The following is a 22,285-nucleotide window of genomic DNA, read 5'->3' on the forward strand; positions in this document are numbered from 1 at the left end:
ATTGCAAAATTAGTTATAAGAAGAAAATGGGTTACATTGTAAGTTATTTTTAAAGGGAGGAATTTGGAAGAAGTTTATATACACAATTTTATTTGCAGTATGTCATAATAATTTTGTTGATATCTAAAGATACTAATTGGAAAGTATATATGTGATGCCCCTATTTTAGGTGTACTTTGTTGTATTTAATTGTGAAAAGCTAGCTTTGGTTTTGGGGTGGGGTAGGAGGAAGAAAGCTCTTAGAGAGGAGAATGTTTGCCCAACAATCGTTTTCGTAACTTTCATAGAATAGTATGAAGGGGAAGGGGCCATGAAGGCCATCAGGTCCAACCCCCTGCTGCTGCAGGACACCAGTTTGCACCATCCCACTCAGATGGCTGTCCAGTTTCTTTTTGAATGGCTCTAGTGTGGGAGAGCCCACCACATCTTTAACCCCAATCATAATATAGAGCAACACTATCAACAGCCAGCATGAACAATGTCCAGAATTCTGAGAGTTACAGTCTCAAGCTTGTGGAGCATACCATTTAGGAAGATATGGAGCATACCATTTAGGAAGACTGATACAAAGGGTGACACGGTTGTTGTAGCTAAGCCGTTCTACACATACTAGCAAGGGGTCTCTAGACCACAGATGCCCTAAATCCCAGCATCCATTGTTTTACCACCCTTCAGAGATTAGGCACCAGCTGGACTCCCAAAACAGGATAGTCTACCACAAGTTGATACAGAAATTATTTTTGTTAACTGAATTTAAGCTTGTTTGGGACTTGAGATTTTTAATTTTACAGCTTCTAAAATCTGGCTGCAGTCTCACTTGAGACTTGCATGCTCAACTGAGCTTTCACAGACTGCAAGGCCACTGGAGCAAAATCAAGGAGAACTGGCAAAGGCATTTTGCAGGAAATGAGCTCTATTCAAACAGATCTAGTCTATATCCCTCTGGCTTTTCTGGCATTAGTGTCCCTGAGTTCCTCCTGCTCTCTGCTCATGGAACATTCCAATCTGGATAACTGTCTGCATGTTGTTATTGCCCAGGCCGGCCAGGCTGTTCAGAAATTTTAGGTACAAAGGATCTGGCTTCGATGCAAGAGATTGTATATAGTGACCTTCAGTTCCCTGTGGGATCTGCACTTGTACGAAAGGAAGTCTTTGTATGTGAGCTTCACAGGATGTGAAACTCTTAGGAATGGTACATTTCAGAAATGATACATTATTTGGTAGTAAGAAGGATTTTTGAGAGGATGGGAAAAGCAGAATAAAAGCAGTAATGTTTCCTTACTTTGCACCAAGCGATACCAGGAAAATCTTGTCAGTCCAGAAAAAAGGAGGGAGAGACAACATGCATTGTGTAATTCTGTGCAAACAGCACAATCATAACACTCAGCATTCCCAATATGACAGTGGTAAAGGGTGGGTTAAGAGCATTGTGCACAATGCCTGGTGAAGTCTCCAGAGTAGTATCTGGAATAATGGCAGTATTTCTATGAAACTCTGGAGCCAGGGGCCATAAGCACTCCTATATTATCCCATCTCCCTCCCCCCGTGTCACAAAGCAGCAAGCAAACATTGAAATTATCCCAAATTCTTCTTTTGGTTAAATTTTAAGCAAAACACTAAAAAGGGAACTAAGCAGTGAAAGCAAATGCTGAATCCATTTGGAAAACCATCAAAGTCTGCAAGATGAAGTTGCAGCAATGTTGACTTATGTGAATAGTTTAATCATTTGCATGTGTACTCAAAAATATGTCCCACTGAATTGAACAGTATGCTCCTTCTGGTGAAAAATCTTGGGGTCTAGTTACCATACAAATCCACAAATTATTCCATGGTTTTGAAAATAAAAACACAATTGACTTGGGAGCTTCACTGACATTAAGAACAGACAAAAAGTCAGGATGGATCAGACCAAAGTTTATCTAGTCCAGCATTCTCTTCACACAGTGGCCAACCAGGTGCCTATGGGAAGCCCACAAGTAGGAAATGAATAGCAATTTCCCACTCATGTTCCCTTGCAATTGGTACACAGAGGTATACTGCCTCTGATACCTGAGGTAGCATGCAGTCATCATGACAACTAGTCACGGATAGCCTTATCTTCCCAGAAGTCGTTTAAATCCTCTTTTAAAGCCATCCAAGTCAATAGCTGGCACTACATCTTGTGGTAGCAAATCCCATTTAGCTATGCATTGAATAAAAAAGTGCTTCCCATTATCTGTCCTGAACTTCCCACCCATTCAGTTTTAGGGCAGGATCCCAAGTGTTAGCACAATGTCTGTCCACTTTCTCCACACCATGCTTTATTCTGTGCACTAACAGAACTTGGGCAAGAATAGGAGAACATTCCAGGAGAATTATGAGCAAAGTCCTTTCTCTAGAGTCCAGGCACTCTGCCCTAGCTCATGACATAAAAAGCACTGGAATTAACTTTGCAGCATCAGCCAATTCAGCCCCACTGTCCCCACAAGTCTGGAAAATATCATGGATGGCTAACTCATTATACTCAAGTGGCCGCTTCTCAATGTGTCACTAAGGAAGCCGATAATTAGGCAGCCCGGGAAGAAGGATCTCATTGTACAAGTCTTATCAAAGAACATTCAGACAGTTCACATTCAAAGGGCCTATTACGAATGCTGGTGAACAGAAACCTCTAAAGAAACAATTCCCTTCGAAAGGGCAGATCAGGTCTGCTACATTCTTTGCTGAACAAAATGCTTTTTAATTGTAATGCTGGTAAAGCATGCTGGCTAAGAGACTGAGCTATAAACACACCAGGCAGCCTTAGGTAAGTCATGCTCACTCAACCTCAGTCTTCTCCAGCTACAATATGGCGGGGAGCGGGGGGCAGACACAATATTGTACAGCATTTTAACTACTGTGAGTTGATTATTCATTATTCATATGAAGTTCAGCGGAAGGCTACAGCCCATGGACTGTGCGTAAGCACATGCATGCAAACATAATGGTACCCTCCCAATTGTCCAACTATCAGTTTACTTAATAATCCAGGAATGCAAATCAAAATGACATTGAATGAGAAATCATCAACTATTTGTCCAAGGTGAGAGCAACTACTTCACTGTCCCTACTCAGATAACATACAATGCTCTTCCTTTTTGTGATGCCAGCAAAACCAAGGCTACCTACATGTTTCTTCATATCTAATATTGACCCAAGATGGGATTTCATTTAAGCATAGGCTGACAGATTGATGTAGTGTGTATGCTGCAGGGGTCATTGCATACTTACTTGTACTGAGCACCAGAATCCAAGAGGTAGATCTCATGCAGGGATAAAGTCCTATTTGTCTCAGGAGAAGGCCTGTTCAATAAAGCAAAGTTATTGCTTCAGCACTTTATCACCTATGCACTGAAACCAACAATTGAAAACAAAGCATCTTAGCAAGATACCACTCAAATTATATAATTTGATAATTAACTTCGGACTTAAGTACATTTGTCCTTAATGGATTTTTGTCTGACAAAGCTTTCCTTAGAAGCAAAAATGATGAGACTGTGGTACTTTGGGCACATCATGAGAAGGCAAACCTCCCTGGAGAAGATGATGCTAGGAAAATCTGAAGGCAGAAAAAGAAAAGGAGGACAAAGCATGAGGTGGACTGACTGCATAAAGTTAATCCACGGCCTTGAATTTTGAAGGGCTGAGCAGTGCTGCTACGGATAGCACCTTTCGGAGGACATTCATTCATAGGGTTGTCGTAAGTTGGAAACACCTTGAGAGCACACAGCAACAGCAAGAACAGAGCAAATAACTGGGCCTGCCAGATGTGTGTTCAAGTATGCTGAGTTTTGCATGGATCTCAACCTGCTATTGCAGAAACAAGAATACTAGAAGGGCTTATTACTTATATCAGCCTTTCCCAACTTGGTGCCCTCCAGATGTTCTGGACTTCAATTCTCATCAGGCCACCCAGCATGCTGAAGGGCAAGGAATGCTGGGAAATGTAGTCCAAAATACCAAATATCAACTTTTAGGGAAGCTTAATCTACTTCAGCATACTCATGCCTAAATCACAAGTATGTCTCCCACAAATGCTTTATGATCTGTACTGGCTGCAGTCCATCTCTAGGCCTGACTCAAAGTACTTGTATTGACCTACAAAACCTTACAAAGCTATTTAAGTCCCAGGGCTGGGTTAAAACTTTTTAAAATTTGCTCTCCATTTTAATTGTTGACTTTCTAGTTTTATATTGACTTTTAAATTGTTTGGGCATATGAAATAGTTATTATTTATTGCATTGTGTTTCTGTCATTGTACAGGCCTGCAAAAATGCTATAGATGTATTTGATGCAGGCAAATCTGTTTTAAATTGTTTCCACTGCTGGATTTTGAATACTTTAATTATATTGTGTAAACCATTTTGAGAGCTTTATGCTAATCAAATGGTATATAAATGCTATAGATGGATGGATGGATGGACTGGGGCCAGGCTATTATCTCTATATATACCTACCCAGACCCTAAAATCATCTTCACAGGCCCTCCCCTAGTCTATCCCCACCAACTGAACTGAGCCAGGTAACTACTAAGAAAGGCCTTTTAGTGGTGGCACCCACTAAACTGACTAATGGGTGGAGTAGAATTTGAATAAATAAATAAAATTCAGAACTAATATGGGTGCTATCTGCATACCTCATCATGCATACAGGCCTAATTAGCAATGTCATTATTTCCTCAGAAAAAAAGTACCATGCATTTCTGGTCCTTACATCAATGGCCCTATATGTGGGGTGATGGGATGGAGAAGGAGCAACATACCCTCTTCCTCCTGCATTTTATAGGTGAGCAGCCTACATTGATACAGAGATCTTTCCACATTTTAAAGTGGTTCATTATCTATGAAAACATGTAGCACAGGAAATAGGTTTGTGGGTCACCAGCAAGCACTTAACACTTCTGTAAATATAAGGAAATATGTTAATATAAAGTATGAAGTACGTCTAGACAACATAACACCTCTTCCTTCATATTTAACTACCATTTAAACTAGAGCTGTACTGAACATGCTTACTTCTTCTGTTTTGCACTGAGACATGCACCTTGAACTAAGCTCAGCTGTCCACTTAAGGATCAGTGAATGCGCTGGATTTTTATTTTTAAGAAGAGGTTGTCCTATGTGGGCAGTTTCCAGACTGAAATCCATGCAACCCCTGAGCAAGTTCTAAATGAGAAGTGTGAATCCTCCTGCATCTGTGTAGTGAGGCAAGAAATCTTCTCACCCATCCACAAAGACTGGCCCTTGCTCAGTAATACCTTTGAAAATCCAGCAAGCTAGGAGAACAGTGGCAATAAATCCAGCTGAAGCACCCCACTGGAGCTATTTGAACTTCTACCCATGGCCACAGATTAAGAGACCTTCCTCTTTCCTTCCACCACAAACAGGTCATAAAAGTTCTAACTTAATACACTCCATATTACCACAAGAGAAATATAGCCATTGTTACATTGCATTTATATCCTACCTTTTTACTCTTAAGAGAAATTCAAAGAAGCTTGCATAGCTCCATTTTAAACTCACAATAACCACCCTGTAGAATAGGTTGGCTGACAGTCTGTGACTAGCCCAAACCAGGGGGGTTTCTGGACAAGTAGGGGCTAGAAACTAGATTTCCTGGATCCACAGTACAACACTCTAACCAGCACACCATGCTGACCCTCAGTTATAGCGTTAGCCATCATTGAGATGGTCATTTTAAGCTCAATCAACATGATAAACTTATTGGATACATATGGTACTGGGGCAAACATTTTCTCAGCAAAACCAGGTTATAGTAGTGATTTTTTCCCTCATCTGTACTAAGCAACAAGGCACTGACTTGTTGATGCCAGAGGTTCTTTCTGAAAGGCAGGAAGCTGCCTTACATGGAATCAAACCATGGATCCATCTAGTTCAGGACAGTCAGAACTGACTGGCAGCAGCTCTCAAGGGTTTTAGGCAGGATTCTTCTCTAGCCCATTCAAGAGATGCCAGGGACTGAAATTGGGACCCTTTTGCATGCTGTCCTTCCCTTTCTAAAAGCAGCAGGTAAGTGCAAGGGGTCTTGTTGCTCTTACTTGTAGTGAATAATAGCACCATTTGGGCCCGTACTTGAAATAGTAGCAAAGCTCAAGTCAATGAAGTTCTCTTGCTGGCTGAAAGAAAGAAAGAAAGATTTCATGAAGAGCACCTCAGTCTTCCTACCAGTTTTCTCTTGATCTGGCCTTTGTCTGGTGACAGTTTCCCCAGACTAAGGTGCTAAATTTCAGGTGGGCTGAGGGGAGAGTCCTCTGCAACAAAGAGGCATCAAGTCTCTGAATGCTTAGACAAGGGGGCTTCCACAAAAGCACACTGGTGAGCAACTAGCACATTGTTCATACTTGGACATGAGAAACAACTGTCTTTACAAACTATCTACTTGAATGATTTGGACCACCATGTGCCACCTTTAACCTGTTACTAAATATGGAATCAACAAGACCTGGAAATCGGGGGATGGTGTAGTGGTATTAAGCTTGATCAATACACCATATTTAATCCATCAAACACAGAATGTCAGCTGGAGTAATGAAATATACTTATTTTGTACACCTGTTTCCCTAATACATAATAGATTCTTTAGACAAGTTTACCAAATTCATCTAAGAATGAGAGTTGAGCAGGAAGGATGGAACATACAGAATATTAAGTAATTTGCCAAATGTGAAGAACAAGGACCAAGCTTTCTTGTTCTCAGGCTTTGACAATCTGAGGACATGAAAATCTGGCAGGAGATCAACCAGGCAAATAAACAGAGAAAAGACAAGGCAATCAGTAGAAAGAAGTTTTCTCCTCTCTAAATTTCTGGCCTCTTAAGATAGAATCCTGCTACTGGCAGAGTTCTCAGAAATCTGCCATTAGGAATGAGCAGTGAAGTGGCCAAGTTTGCTGATGACACCAAACTATTTAGGGTGGTTAAGCCAAAGGGAATTGTGAAGTGCTCCAAAGGGGTCTCTCCAAGATGGAAGAATAGACATCAAAATGGCAAATGCAGTTCAATGTGATCAAGTGTAAAGTAATGCATGTTGCAGCAGAAAAAAAATCCCAAATTCAAATATAACCTAAAGGGATCTGAGATAGTAGTGACTGATCAGGAAAGAAAACTTGGGGTTGCAGCTGACAACTCAGCAAAAATATCCACCTACTGCACAGCTGTTGTGTCAAAGGCAAACTCCATGTTAGGCATAATTAGGAAAGAAATTGAAAAGAAGGAATGTGTACTTCCCTTATACAAACCTTTGGTGCACAATACAAATATTGTGCACAGTTCTGGTTTTCAGACCTAGAAATGGACATCGAGTTGGAAAAAGTGCAGAGAAGGGCAACTAAAATGATGCAGGGTTTGGAGCAACCCTCCTATGAGGAATCATTACAAGGGCTAGGCTTGCTTAGCTTAGAAAAAGGGTGAGTAAGGGGAGACATGACAGATGTCCAAATGATGCATGGTCTGAAAAAATGAAGAGAGTTTTGCCTCTGCCTTCCATAATACCAGAACCAAGGGTTATCCCATAAAGTTGACTGATGGGAAATTCAGGACCTATAAAAAGAAGCACTTATTCATACAGCACATCATTAAACGATGGCATTCACTGCCACAGAAAGTGGTGATACACAACTGTTTGGGTGGCTTTAAAAGGGAATGGGACAAACTCATGGAGGAGAAGGCTATTATTACTACTATTCTTGATGGCTATGTACTAGCTCCAATACCAGAGACCACATGCCTGCATGGGAAATTTGGGCAGGAGGGAACTATCATACTCATCCTGCTTAAGGGATCCTCTTGGCAGCTGGTTTATCACCATGTGAATGGAGTGCTGGACTACTGATCTGATCCAGCATGGCTCTTCCTATGTTCTTATGAGGCCTCACCATCAGTATGTATAAAACAGTAGTGACTACAGTGACCCACAAACCTTCCACTTCGCTTTCTTTTTCTTACCTACGAAACTCCTCTGCTTTATCTGCAACAGTTATTTCAGTAATACTGCCTTTCGAGACCTAACATACAAAGTTGCATTAAGTTATTATGGTAAAGAGCAATGGAAATATAATGCAATGGCCAGCATTTCATGTAACAATTAGCTGCAATACTAAAGAATCCTGGCTTCTTATGAACAAGGCAGCATGTTGCAATGCACTGTGCCATCACTCCAGTCCAGGCCGCGACAACTACACAGAACATGGACCTTAACATCCGTGGGGTGCTTACCATGTTGTGCAAACCCAGAACTCAGGACTATCTCTCCATGAAGAGCCATTTTGAACCCGTCAATAAAGCTGGCATTAAGACTCTAGCTTGTTTAGAGAGAGACAAGACAAGGTTCTGGGTTTGCACACATCTGAGGAAACTTACCACAGACCTTGTTCAGCCACCACACATTCCACAGGCCAGTATACACATTCATTTGTTCGTTCGTTCATTTAAAGCTTTTGTATGCCATCCTATTATACAAAATCTCAGAACGGCTTACAGTACTTAAAAGAACAATTAAAACAACAATTTCTAATAAATAGAAACAGAACAAAACAATAAATCACAAAGCAAACAGAGCAACTGAAGGTTAAAAATTGTTAAATTTTAAAATACTGTTTAAATAAAAAGGTGAAAATTGTTTGTAAATTACATGCCCATGGAACACAGGCTTACTCTTACAAGCAAACACACAATATGGACTACCAGGGCCATTTGCAACCACTGGACCCACCCTAGAATGGGCTGCAACACCTCTGCAGGCAGCAGGAAATAAACAATTTAAAAAATTAAACGTTATCCACACTGGCCACAAAGCACTAAGAGGGTCAGAATGAACTTGCAAAGACATTAATATTGATTTTTTTGTGGTTTGTGGTGGCTGCAAAAGTTTTTTATTCATTTTACACAATTCTGTGGCCCACCCCATTATTTCTGCTGAAGTAAGTGGTTAAAAGTTTCCTTCATAAAACCCTAACAGGCTGGGAGGAGAGGAGTAAGTTGCCATCCAACCCAGTCCTCATCCCAATTTTTTGCAGCTCATGTTTGCATATTGTATTTCGTAGCATATTTCCAGTAAATGGGGAATTTTGTTCTATAGTCATAGTAGATGTATAAAGATGACTATAAAATGAGATTCTCTGTTTACTCCTGTTATGAATGTGACACACTAGAGTTCAAGAATTGCATGCATCCCAGTAAGGCTAAATTCCTTTATTCTCCTGGCTTGCCTTCTTCCAACACATGCAGTTATAACAAAATATTTGTGACTGCCATTAGCTTTATTATATTAAGGAATATTTCTCTTTTAATAAAACTCTGTAAAGCCATACCTCTTTCTCCAGCCAATTAAACAGTTCACACAGAGCGACAGCATCCTTAATCTGTTATTAAAATGAGAAGAGAGCAAATAAAGTTAAAAAGGGTGATTGCAACAACACCTTAGGCATTATCCATCTGGCCATTTTGAAAATTTTTGAAACAAATGTTTAAAGGTGAAAACAGCCAGTAGCAAAGGTTAATCAAAACATTTCAGTTCACAACCAGAAACTTCCCCATTTCAAGAATAAAACTGGTAAGAACCTCAGAGATCAGTGACTTATAGTCATTTCACTAAATCAGAAAGTCACTTACATGAGCCTTCCTCATGCCTTCCGCTTCAGATGCATTCTTCACAGCTTTTGCTATGCAGATGGGAGTATAAGGGGTGAGGTAGCGGTGAGCCTAAAAGCCAAGAGGGAAACAGATTTTGCCAAGAAGTCATATAACTGAGCCTGCAGTTGCTTGGCCACTATATTAAGCAGGTTGGCTGTACTTTCCGGTCTTTCCCATCCTTCCTGGGCAAGTCTTCTCACTCATTATTTGAGTCCATGTGTGAATGCTGCCAATACAGCACAGAGCACAAAGACCCATCTGTAAATCTAACGTATGCCCTAAAAAAGCCTTTCCAACCTTGCAGCCTCTAGATGAAAGAGCCCAAGAGCAGCCCTGCTAGATCACACTAAAGCCCCATCTAATCAAGCAATCTGATCACAGAGCAACCAATCAGATGCTCCAATTGGAAGTCCACAAGCAGTACATGAATGCAACAGCACAGTCCTGTTTGTGTTTCCCATCAACTGGTATACGGATGTATATTGCATTGATATAGACCTGTCGTGTACTAGTATCCATCGATACACTCATCCTGCACAGAATTCACTGATCTCTCTTTCAGGGCATCTAAGTTGGTGCTAAGGGCCATGTTGGCTGGGAATGAGGAGAGTTGTAGTCCCAACTCATTTAGAAGGCACCAGGTTGGAGAAAATTGCACTAAAGTAATGTAGGGTTTTACATTCACATTACAGATGCAGCAAATGAAAAGGAAAATCCTTACAGATAATAAGTCACAGCTTCTGCACTGAATCCCAGAAGGTGTGTTTCTTCCTACTATAAGAATAGAGTTACTTTATTTCTGTGCACTAGAACATCTCCCAGCTTTGCTGCATCAAAACATTAATTTGCTGCAAAAGCTGATTTACTCTAACTCCCACCTTATTCTAATTTTACCATCTTTTGAAGCAAATTCTTTTCATCTCCTCAAGCCTCAGAGATCACCAGTAACTGAAAAAAGCTTGGCCAGGGTTTCAGCAAGACCTGCAGAGCACCCACATGGAAAGAAATGCAGACTTCTCCAGACCAGGCAAAAATGCAACCAGACAGAGCCAAGCTAAGTGGAGCTCACTGCCCTGCCAAAGGGTACTGACCTTGGGGACCGCCTGGGTCAGGGCATAGCTGGCTTTGTCACTAAGCCAAACTTTCTCATGAGGAGACAGGGTATTGCAGAGAGACTTCAGAACCGTCAGGACAGAGTCATATGGCAGCACTTGGATGCTCGACTCCGCATCCTGAGCAGAATCCAGCAACAGGTGTGCTCTCACTTCTGGGTCTGCCATACGATCACCATCAATAAACAACCTGGAGGAATACATTGAGAAAGTCATTAAGGATGAGGTTGGGTGAGGTTCCACAGGTTAATGGAATGAAGAATGGATCCTGCCTGAACAAAGTCCTTCAGAGCAGGAATTGCTGACATTTTGGATCAGGGCCAACTTCCAAGCAAAAAATCTTCTTTGGTTTCATTCACTGGTGACTTTGTGTTAACATGATATACTTCCACCAGCACAAGCAGTCCACCCAATTTTTTGATCCTGCTGCACTGGATAGTCTGGAATACACAGAAGGGGGGGGGGAGGCAAGGCACGGAAGGAAGCTGAACTAGAACCTTCTCATTAGCAGGGACACTGATGTTACCAGCTACACACCAGATTTCCCTGTTCCTTCTGAGCTCAGCTGCAGTCCTCACAGGAGCTGGGAGCAACAGCATATGGTTCCATGTTGCAATGAAAAATATTTGAGGCAGTCTGCTGTTGAATGGGTAATGAAGACCCATTAACTTGAAGAAACTGGTGAAGTTGAAGACCGCTAGAACTGGTTTGCTGCTATGCATCAACACAGCAGCTTTCCTTTTTGAGCTCTCCTTCTGGACATGCCTACAGAACCTGCACATCAAAATCTGCCACTGTGCTACTGAATCCAACCCTTTATGCTGTATCCAGTGCTCCCACTCTGATGGGATCTAGAAAGAGGGAGGTAGCAAATCCGTTTCTATGACCAAACTTCTTTATTCATATTGGTTACTGAAAGATAACTGCGAAGACTTTAACCTATCATTAACGCTGTTGGTGTTCTAAGTCCTTCTTTGAGCGTTCCAAAATTTATCAAGTTTTAGGAAAGTATGAACGTTAGGTTTATACCACTGCTCCAAGATAATCCATGAAGCATTGCAATATCCTTCAGAAAGTTATGTTGCACCACAGACAATGAAAGCTAAGTTTTTTTCAGGCTTATTCAGTTGAATTATCATTTCATGGATTTCTAGCCCATTTTTCAGGGCACACATTGTTCTCACAAGATAGATTACACAAAAAAATTGAAGACACAAAAACATTTAAATGAGCAGCAGTTAAACATCTGTAGGCACTGCATCTGGTGAATGCAAATTTTTAATTAACCACCAATCAGAATAATCAGAGATTAGCATGTGGAGCAGACAACGGGTAGGGGCGAGGAGAGGAGAGAAGAGATTCTCAACAACCATTATGGGCAAAAATGATCTTGAAAATATTTTAGCACTAAAATGTTGGAGGTTATGGACTCCACATGATACCCACCCAAACCCCATGTCTCAGAGCAGAGATACCAACAGTGGTTGCGATATCTGAAAACTAGGCCCCAGGATCGTGTGCACTGAAGCCATTTGGCAGTTCCTCCCTTCCAGCAGGCTGTAGCTGAGAAACTGAACTGAGCAATGTTCCAGAAAGTTGCTTCCTTTACTTTTCAAAGCAATGCAGCCTGATCAGCATCTCTAGTACCAGACAGTTAAGATTTCCAAATTATGCAATGCAGTTCTCAGTGGAAATATCTTATCAAACTGTCTATTTTAAGATAAGAGTCAGGCAGACATGGTGAGAAAGCATATTTTGTGAAATCTACTTTTAAAACATGCATTTTAATACAAATTTTTAATTTAGACATGAAACAGAGTAGACATATGAATGAACAGAAGCAAAGCTGAAACAGACCGGAGCAGACCGATTCTTCCCTGCCTATAACTTTTAGACCTAATACATTCAAAAGAAGTGGGTGGAAAAGAATGACCACCAAGATATGCAACCCTTTGCTTAAGTTAAAAAATATCCTTAAGGTTCTGTACCCTTAGACATTATTTTTAAGATATGGGATGGTAAATTTAGCTGTTAGTTTGTTCAACTAGCCCTGTAAAAAATTAGACAAAGTCTGTAGCACATCTAATAAAAACCACAGTGACATTTGGGTTTTCCACAATAAAACTAAAGCACAGAAAAGTGAAAGCTATTTTGCAAAGTTTAAATCATCTCTGCCCTTCCATGAGTTTTCTGCTGCTAAGTGAAAAAAAAAAATAATAATAATTGTGCAAGTAGTAGAAACTGCTATGGGAAATAAGTCAACAACTTCAAAGAAGTTGGGAATTTTTCTTGCCTACCTGGCTGTAAAGACCTCCTAATATACCTAAATATCACTAAATTTCTAGGAGAAGAGGAAAAAGCATATGTTAAAAATCAGAGCAAATATTTGTAAAACTACAAGAACATAATGGTTTATATTACCTTATTGTATTGGTCCCTATGATGGCATAAGCAAAAAACACTGGATTGTATTCAACATCAGAGCCTCTGAGATTAAACAGCCCTATAAAACAATGAAAAATAGTGTTATAATTCTCACTGTACATCAACATTACTTTTAAGGAAGAAAAAAGTTGTTATTCAGATGCAACACAATCTGTTAACATCGTATCACTTAGCTGGGCAATAAGAGCTTTTTATCACAAGATGGCACTAGACGCTTGGCCTGCAAAATACAAGATGGCAGATCTCTCTGTTATGTGAAAAACAGGGTTGGCTCACATGCTTTTGTTCCACTTCGTTTCTCCATACAATCACCAAAAATGTGCTTGTGTACCTGATCACAAACAATAAAATGACGAGTGGGCCATACATGCTATGTAGGTACACATTTTACTGATTTAATGATAAACAGCATTTTCAAAAAGCTGCCGCAATCTCCAAAATAGTTGCCAAGTGTACATCAGCAGGACCCATCTAGTAACAGCATACATGTTACCTTATTCTACAGAATCATGACAACAAAAGTGAGAAGATAAACATGCGTGTGTACAGGTTTACAGAATAGGCAAGTCCTTCTTTAATGGCTGTAAACTTTTCAGTTTGTGAATCCAATATTAAAATTATATTGAACCAAAAATACTGAACACTTTAGTCTAACACAGGCCTGGGGTTCTGTCCCATGGAAGTTCCCTATGCAGTCTGCCTGACTGTTCTGCAGACGCTACCTCCACTCTTCTAAACACTGAATCTTCTTGGAAAACCAGAAAGACTTGACTGACAAAGACTAAACTGGCAAACACTAAAAAAACAAGCAAGCAAACAAGTAAGCCCACTATCAGCCTTCGCATTTTATAAAAGAATATCAAAAATGCAAGTGATCTTCTTACAAACATGGGAACTGAAGAAGCAAACAATTAAGAGGCAAGATACTTAATCTTGGATGTGTTTCGCAGGTCCACTTGTCAATGGGGCTGCTCTACATAAAGATTAACTCTCTAGGAAGAGCTGTGTACTTTGTCACCAAAGAAGGGCTGGGGGGGGCGGGGGGGGGGCATAAGAACAGGAAATGAGGGGAAGATAGGACTGATTCATGCCTCATCTCCTTGGAAGAAGAATTTAAAACAGAGGCAGCTCCAAGGACAAGTTTACACAAATAAGGTCAACTCTTCATTAATCCACAAGCCCAAGATCAGAAACTGGTTTATACTTTTATGACTTCTTCTAATAGGTGCCATTTCTTAGCCTGAAAAATGTAGCTGAAATGGAGTGATCTGTTTAAGGTCACTGGATGAGCCTACTGCCCAGGAGGTTGTGCCCAGAGCTGGTGTTCATATGGTGGTTCAAGTGCTAGACTATCACTCAAGAAATCTCAGTTCTTGCACCCAGTTCACCATGAAGTTTGCTGGGTGGCTCTGGGCCTGACCTACCTCACAGTGCTGTTGTCATGAGAATAAAATGGAAAGCAGACCCATGTAAGCTGCCTTGGGTTCCTTGCAAGAGGAACAAAGGTGAGGCATAAATGTAATGTAGTAATAAATTCACTACCTTCTCCACTGGGCCACACATCATCACTGTTACAATACAGTACATTTATACTCAGCCTTTCTTCCTTGTGGCAAGAAGCCCAAGGTTCTCATCTTCATTTTATTCTCACAACAACCACTGTGTAAGGTAGGTTGGGTCAGTCACAGACTCTCAGCCTAAAGTCTCCCAGCAAGCTTCATACCTGAGTGGAGATTAGGAAACTGATCTCCTGAGTTCCAGCCCAACACTCCAACCACTATGTCCCACCAGCTCTCTTTTAAACTGGGGGACTGAACCTCTTTCAGTCCAAGGGTCAAATTATATTTTGGAGGGACAAGTTTCTCAGGAACAAGTTTCCATTGGTGGCTGGAGCCCAAAGCACCAGAAATGTTAGCATCTTAAAGCTCTTGATGACGGCATCTAAGCCCGAGGGGATGCATTACAATCTTTCAGAATGGGGAAAAGAAAATCTGGGAACCACCAAATATTCTGCAGTTTGAGAAAGGAAGATGGGATCAGGGAAGAGTGCATGGCCATCCATGGAAACCTGAAGAACAGGACTAGGAGCTTAGGTGAGCCAGATCTGGCCCTGAGGTCCAACAACCTTGCTTTAGGCAAACATACCACTTGCTATTCATGAAGTTAAATGGTGGCAGGCTGGGAGCAGGCAATGTTAACCCACAACACATGGTGGCACATACCTTCTCTCCTGTGAAGAACATGGGAGTTAGTGATATTGGGCCCACCAGCATTTCTGCCTTCACTGAAATGGTTCAGGGTTGCTACTCAACAGCCAACTCCTGTAATCTCTGCATTTGAAAGAGGACACCAACACTGATTGGGTTCAGATAACATAACTCGCATTCAAGGGTGGAGTGTGGGTTGTTGTTGAAACATGGGTTACCATACTGTCTGAACCCAGCTGCACTAACAAGTCATGCTACAAACACCATGAAGAGAGCCTATCATTTGTTGCTGGGTTGTGAGCTGTGGGTTGCTCCACATGGTTATCTTGGTTGTGTTCAGACAACAAGATAACCCACATTTCAATGACAACCCATACTTGCTCATACACAACCCTTGGATGTGGATTATCATGTTATCTGAACCCTGTCAGACTTCTACAGCAGAATGGACTCTTTCCCTTAACAGGCCTTTGGGCGTGCTCCTGGGTTTCTCCTTTCTAGCTGAATAAAGATCACAGACCACAGAGAGAATACTGAAAGAACCAGACTGATGGAAGAAACTCACAAGCCACTTCATCCAAGGCTGTTACCACAAACCAGACAGCCTTCCGCTCAGCCATCTTCGCCCGCAGAGCAGTGATCTTGTCTTTCCAGCTGATTCCTGTGACATGCAATGAAAATTAAGAGCACAATCCAGTTGAATACTCTGGAGCTAAATGTAACAACGCATTGCTCTGTACTCCTAGGCGCCATTGACTTTTATTTAATGTGGAATGTGTAATAGATTTTATGCTCTTACAAATATTAAGAAAATATAATTTCTGTAGCTTTGTACTTCCCCATCTTCTTCCTTAGATCTCTAGCAAATACAAAACTGAACAAGACTGTCAGTTCATTCTCCACAATATACCAACAGACACAACTGGGACACTGCTCACCTGTGTAGCTCAGGTCCAACGTCATCAGGGGTTTGCAAGGCCGTTGCAGTTGATCCTCCCATATAGCATCAATCAGATTGTCTTTGACTGGCACCAGAGAATGGCCAGCACTTTTCAGAACTTTGGACATCCTCTTCCATTGATCTGAGAAAAACAAGGAGGATGCCTTAGACCAGTGATGGACAAACATCAGGCTTGCAGGATCTACTTTGTATTTTAACTACAGCCTGAACTTCAAGTAATCATGGTCAGGCCAGAAGTCAGCCACTTAGAATTAAGAATTATGCACAGCACACATTTAAAGTAACCATTTTAGCTGTTTAGATGTTTTAACAAATTTGCATAAGCTTTTGTGGGTTACAGCCTCACTTCATTGGATACTACATGAAATGGGAGAATTAAAGAATTCACTACCCTACAATTTGTTTTGAACACCAGAACTGAACACCGTTCACAGTCCTTCTATTCAAAAACCCATTCCCAAGCATTCTTCATTTCAGCAGCACACTTTGTCAAGTGGCAGAAGCCATTTTGTTGCTGCTGCTCATAAATATTTGGGAGCCCGAAATCCGGTCCTCTTACCCAGAGATCTGCCAGTAGATCCTGACCACCTGCAGCCCATTCCTGTCTAGGATGCTGCTGACAAGCCCAGCCTGCTAGTTATCCCTCTGGGACTCCTTAACTTGGGTCCCCGCAGATGTTTTGGACCCTTGGTTCCTTTCAGCCCTGACCAGCAGAGCAAGGTCAGTGATGATCGCCCCTACAGTCCAGAAGATGTGGAGGGACCCAGTCTGAGAAAGGCTGCTATAACCAGAACAAAACCCCAGCAGAAGTCTGAGTAATAATGTGCATGGTGTCGTCCAAACACACATGTAGAACAGCATCATTGCAGACAGTGTTGAGGAACTTATGTCTCTCCAGATGTCAAACTGCAATTCCCATCAGCCATTGGCAGCTAAGTCAAGAGCAAGGAGTGATGGGAGTTGCAATCCAATAGCATCTGGAAGATCGTATGCTCCTGATCCATTACAGTTATAAGCATGACAACTTTCCATGGGCAGGGGAGGAGTCTGATTATATCTCATAGTTTTGGAAAAGAAAACTGGAGATGAAAGGGCAGCTTGTGCTAAAGGCTTACAAACCACAGTAGGGATATAAAGTGGCGAAAGCATAGAAAATAGATTATATTGACTAAATATGGGGCAAACAAATTCCCCTTAACTTTCATTGATTATATCTGAACAAGCCATACACATCTGAAAATGGAGCTGCAAATTCATCTGCAAATGTAGCTGGCTAAGATGACTGAGTTAACTCCTTCCTGGTTACCAGGGCTACCTGGTGCCTCTCCTGAAAAGTATTCATTCATGTTGAGGATGATTTCAATCATCTTCCCCACCTCATCTACTGCGATATGGTGGTGAGTGGTTTTAATGCAATTTTTCCCTAGTGGTAAATATACAGGCTAAACAACAGAGGATTCCCTACATCAAGCAAGTCTTCACCAACCTGGTGCCCCTTCAGATATTTACTTACCACTTCCATCATGCCAGATAATTGGCCATGCTAACCAGGGCTGATTGGAGACATGATCCAAAACATCTGGAGAGCAGCAGGTTGGGGAAAGCCAGTCTGATCATTCACACAAACAAGAAAGCATAGGAATAAACTCACCTGCTGGAATAATAAATGGATCTACTCCAACTCTGGAAGCCTCTGGGAGTACACTTAAAAGCCAGTCCTCCTGTGTGGGGGTGTCTTTCAGACCTGAAACCCCAGAAGAAAGAGAACAATGATGAGTGAAAGAGATGAAAGCAGAGACTGTAAGAGTAAAGTGAAGGGTACAGGAGAGGCATTAGTTACTTTATCAACACTTCAGGGAAACATACTAAAACTCAAAGGTACTCTGCAGTGTCTGGCTTAAAATAAACTCATGTGGTAAGTGCAGTGAACTAACCGTAAAGAAAACTCTTGGAAAGGATGCTCTAAAACTATGACTTTTTACTAATCCACCTTTCACCCTCACAAATAATCTCTAATGGTGCAATTCTATGCATTTTTAGTGGGGAAAAAGAGTCCCACAACTTTAGGGATCACTGGGCAATGCTGAAATTCATAGAACCTTCTTCTGTCTACCCATGCATAGCAATGCACCCTAGATCTGCTCCTGAAGCTATAAAGCCAAACCAGATTTGCAGTGGGAATCTCTCACTCCAGCAAACAAGACCAATTTTCAGAAAAATAATAATCATTATTATTATTCTAAGCTTGGTACAATGCAGTGTCATCTATAACAATCTTCTCCAACCTTCCAGACATGTTTGGACTGCAATACCCAAAATTCCCAGTCAATGGCCCTGCTGGATAGGAATTCTGGGAGTTGAGGTCCAAATGCCTCTGAAGACCACCAGGTTGGGGACGGCTGGTCTAGAATAGTGCCACTGCAAACAGCTCTTTCTATGCCCTACTATTTTGTTTTGAAAAGAAGTCTATGACCAACCTGCTTCTAAACAGATCAATTTGTCTTATACAGAACCAGGGCATTGGACTAGATCAATATAATCTAGGCTGACTAGCAGTAACTCTTCAGGGTCTCAGATCTTTGCCAGATACTTGAGAGCAGGCCAACAAGATAAGAAGCACAACCACTAAAGTAACTGTACAGCTGAGAGGCGGTAATGAACTCCTGGCCTGGGCTCTCACATACCCATCTTCATGAGTGTCCAGTTGTTATCCATTTGTTGGGCAGCCTGGAGAAAATAGCGTCCATCTGTCCACATGGCCGCATCATTTTCTGTTATAATGGCAGTTCCTGAAACACGACATTGAAGAAAGGAAAGGTTATGACTCTACGTACAAATGGTTGGTGTTGTCATTGGAAGGAACACAAGAAATAAAACCATTAAGCAGATAGAAATTGTTTGCTTTAAGCATATCGGGTCAGACCTCTGGAATTCCTCTTGAAAAGACCTGTGCAGGAGGAAACCACCTGTTTGCCCCCTTATCCATTCAAAATCTGTTTGACAAAGAAGGGGAATAGTTCTCATCAACTGCAGTATCTGGAGTTGTTTTTGCTTCCTCTTTTCCATTGCAAACTGTTTCTTTGCTTTTACTAATACTCCCATCGGCCCCGGCCAGAACAGCCAAAGGTGAAAGGTGAGGGAAGCTGTAAGCCAAAACAACTAAAGGCCCAGAACTTGCCTACTCTACTGTGACACTAAAGTTCAACACCTTTCTGCCTTTCTGATCTCAGTAACCAGCTAACCATCCTGAGTCACATTAGGTATCAGACAGGACAGGCTTCTCAACCTGGTGCTTTCTAGATGAGTTAGACTATCATTCCCATAATTTCCAGCCATCTTGGAATTATGAGTCTTACATTCCAACACATCCGGAAGGCATCAGGTTGGGGAAGGCTAAACTATACTCATAGTAATGCAGACTTGATTCAAGCATCATAAGAACAAACCATGAGCCATTGTTGGATTGACTCTGGGCTGTTTCCCCACTAAGCAACCCAGAGTTCCTGGCTTCAGACATGACAGTAACGAATTAGAAACACTCCACTGTTTTTGGTTGAAAGCAGATGTGATGAGCACACACAAAGCAATGTGTCTGCTTGATGCTGCTCAGCCCCAAATTTCCTTGGTTAAACAATCCAATTGTCATGATATGTACCTTCATGGCCCAGTTTTCTGACTAGGAACACAAAAGCTATTACATAACTCTCCTGTAACTAATATATCGAGTGTTACAATAGGTTTTACTGCAGGCTTCTTTCACCCTTGTATGAGAACATTTGTTACTAGGTTAAAAGGCCTCGGCAATTATAGGCAGCCTAGAAATACGAACAAACAAATAAATGGTTTTATTTCTCTCATCCCCAAAAAATTAAAGCACAAAGATTTGTTTCATTATGCTTTTTATGTTGAGGAGTAGGAGTTACTATTCTAAACACGCTAACACTACTAACTTGTGTTTACCCTGTATTTTTAATTATTCAGATAATTCAATAACCTTAATTTAAACCTTTAGTTTCTTAATGTTCAATAACGAAAGAGAAAAATGTGCAGTGGCCATTGCACGTGCACCCATTGCAGCAGCAAAATATTATGATACACAGACCAGGAAACAAAGGATCCAATCAAGAGAATCCAAGTGGTCAAGGGAGACAAAATGAGAATAAGAAACAACAACATGATTGCTCAGCAAAACAAGAGCACATGCTATTTGGAGACTTCAGAGCAGGTCCATACCATTAAAGCATGGGGACTAGTCAGAAACTTTGGCTCTTTGTAGTCTAGGTACCTTTACCTGGGCCAGGCTGCTTGCTAACCCATGTTTTACATTAAGAGGCAAAAAGGGCTCTATTTAGATAAACTTTGTATTGGAAAACTCCGTATTTTTGGATGCGCACATTCTTTCAAATTATCTACCCATTTCTTAGAATTTAAAGCATGGTAAATACAAATTATCTTCTTTTCCCTAAAATACTACTATTGTAACACTGCAAAGATAAAAACCTACTTTCTGTAATGAAATGGACTGAAGATCTAATGATCCTGTCAATATTTGAGCCGAAAACATAGATGCTTCTTTAGAATAGAGTTATACATGGATATTTGGTTTGCCTTTACTGAAGCAAATGCATAATGGATGCATTTAAATTCATATGAAGTTATAGCCTCTTATTTCCTTCAGATTTTGCTCTGTTTCAGTGAAAATTGCAATAAAGATGACGATTCCACAGAACAGGTAACTTGACAATCCTTGCATTGCTTTCAGAGAGTGGCACAGCCTACAATGAAATCCAGATCTCATGGCTGCCTTTCAATGCTTGAAGCCACAGGACTTGCTGCCAAACAGAACATGCTGTTCTCATGTAAGATAAGCAAGGGTTTTTACTGCACACACAAACACACAATCACTCAGGATTTCAGTGCCCAGACATTTCAGCTACAAAAAGATAATTTTTAAGAAGACTGAACTTGGCTAAACCAACATTGTTTACTGTGAATCTCCCAACAGCCTGACTACAAGCAATCTGTTTTGATTGGCCTCACTGAGGGAAGAGAAAAGAAAGCTGCAGTTGCTGTATGAAATGGTTAACAGGATTTTTACTTTATTGAAGGGTCATCTGGGGGTTGACAAAAGCTCATTACTACAGTGGTATTACATCACCATTCCAGCTGGTGCAGATGCTGAAAAAGGAAGGGACAATTCAGACCTTTCTTTTTCTACACAGCATGCAAATTGCAAAACAAAACAGTTTTCCAGAAGTGACCTAAGCAAACTTTCTCTCTCTCTCACACACACACACCCACCCAGAATGAGAGAGAAAGACAGAGAGCAAAACAGCAGCAAAATTCATTAGAAATGTTGCTATGTTTCAAAGAGCAAAGAAAGTATTATTAAATATACTAAATGTGGTTTAGCCATCTATCTATCCTATATGGAGGAGTCAGACTTCAGTCCCTTAAAAGGGAATGTTCAGCAGTGGTCAGGATGTTTAAATTGCTATCTTGCATTCCCCAGTATATAAAAACTTAAGAAAGCAGATTTTTGGCTTGTATCTCTCCCTGAAGATTTTTTTTTAAAGCTAAAAACTGAATCCTACTCAAATTTACCTAGGAGTAAGTCCCACTGAAGTCAATTTACTTCTGAGTGGCTCAGCAGATGTTTGGCTTATAGATCCCATCAATCCTAACCAGTATTACTCATGACAAAGGATGAAGGAAGTTGAAGGCCAAGACACCAAGAAGGCTACAAGATGCATACCATATTTCTAAGCAGACACATACAGAATTGCACAAACCTATGTGCACTCATTTAGGTTTAAGCACCAATGGACATAATGGGCCTTATTTTGAGCAATTTTGATTTTGCATTAAGTTGCAAGTGAGAAAAGAAAGAAAAC

General features: G+C 41.0%; 1 protein-coding gene across 2 annotated transcripts in view; it reads right to left on the reverse strand.

Annotated features, from left to right (window-relative positions):
- XPNPEP1 (X-prolyl aminopeptidase 1) overlaps nt 1-22,285 on the reverse strand; it is a 46,157-nt gene that overhangs the window by 11,110 nt on the left and 12,762 nt on the right. For both annotated transcript variants that reach the window (XM_044438324.1, XM_044438317.1), the window contains exons 4-14: nt 19,076-19,180; nt 18,043-18,135; nt 16,369-16,512; nt 15,996-16,091; nt 13,200-13,281; nt 10,758-10,968; nt 9,646-9,735; nt 9,345-9,395; nt 7,981-8,039; nt 6,077-6,154; nt 3,250-3,321 (exon numbers count right to left, since the gene is read on the reverse strand). In XM_044438324.1, the coding sequence (XP_044294259.1) occupies nt 3,250-3,321; nt 6,077-6,154; nt 7,981-8,039; nt 9,345-9,395; nt 9,646-9,735; nt 10,758-10,968; nt 13,200-13,281; nt 15,996-16,091; nt 16,369-16,512; nt 18,043-18,135; nt 19,076-19,180 (1,081 nt within the window). The remainder of the gene's footprint in view (nt 1-3,249; nt 3,322-6,076; nt 6,155-7,980; nt 8,040-9,344; nt 9,396-9,645; nt 9,736-10,757; nt 10,969-13,199; nt 13,282-15,995; nt 16,092-16,368; nt 16,513-18,042; nt 18,136-19,075; nt 19,181-22,285) is intronic.

Source organism: Varanus komodoensis, unplaced genomic scaffold, assembly GCF_004798865.1.
Source record: "Varanus komodoensis strain SLA01 unplaced genomic scaffold, ASM479886v1 scaffold1, whole genome shotgun sequence".
NCBI lineage: Eukaryota > Metazoa > Chordata > Lepidosauria > Squamata > Varanidae > Varanus > Varanus komodoensis.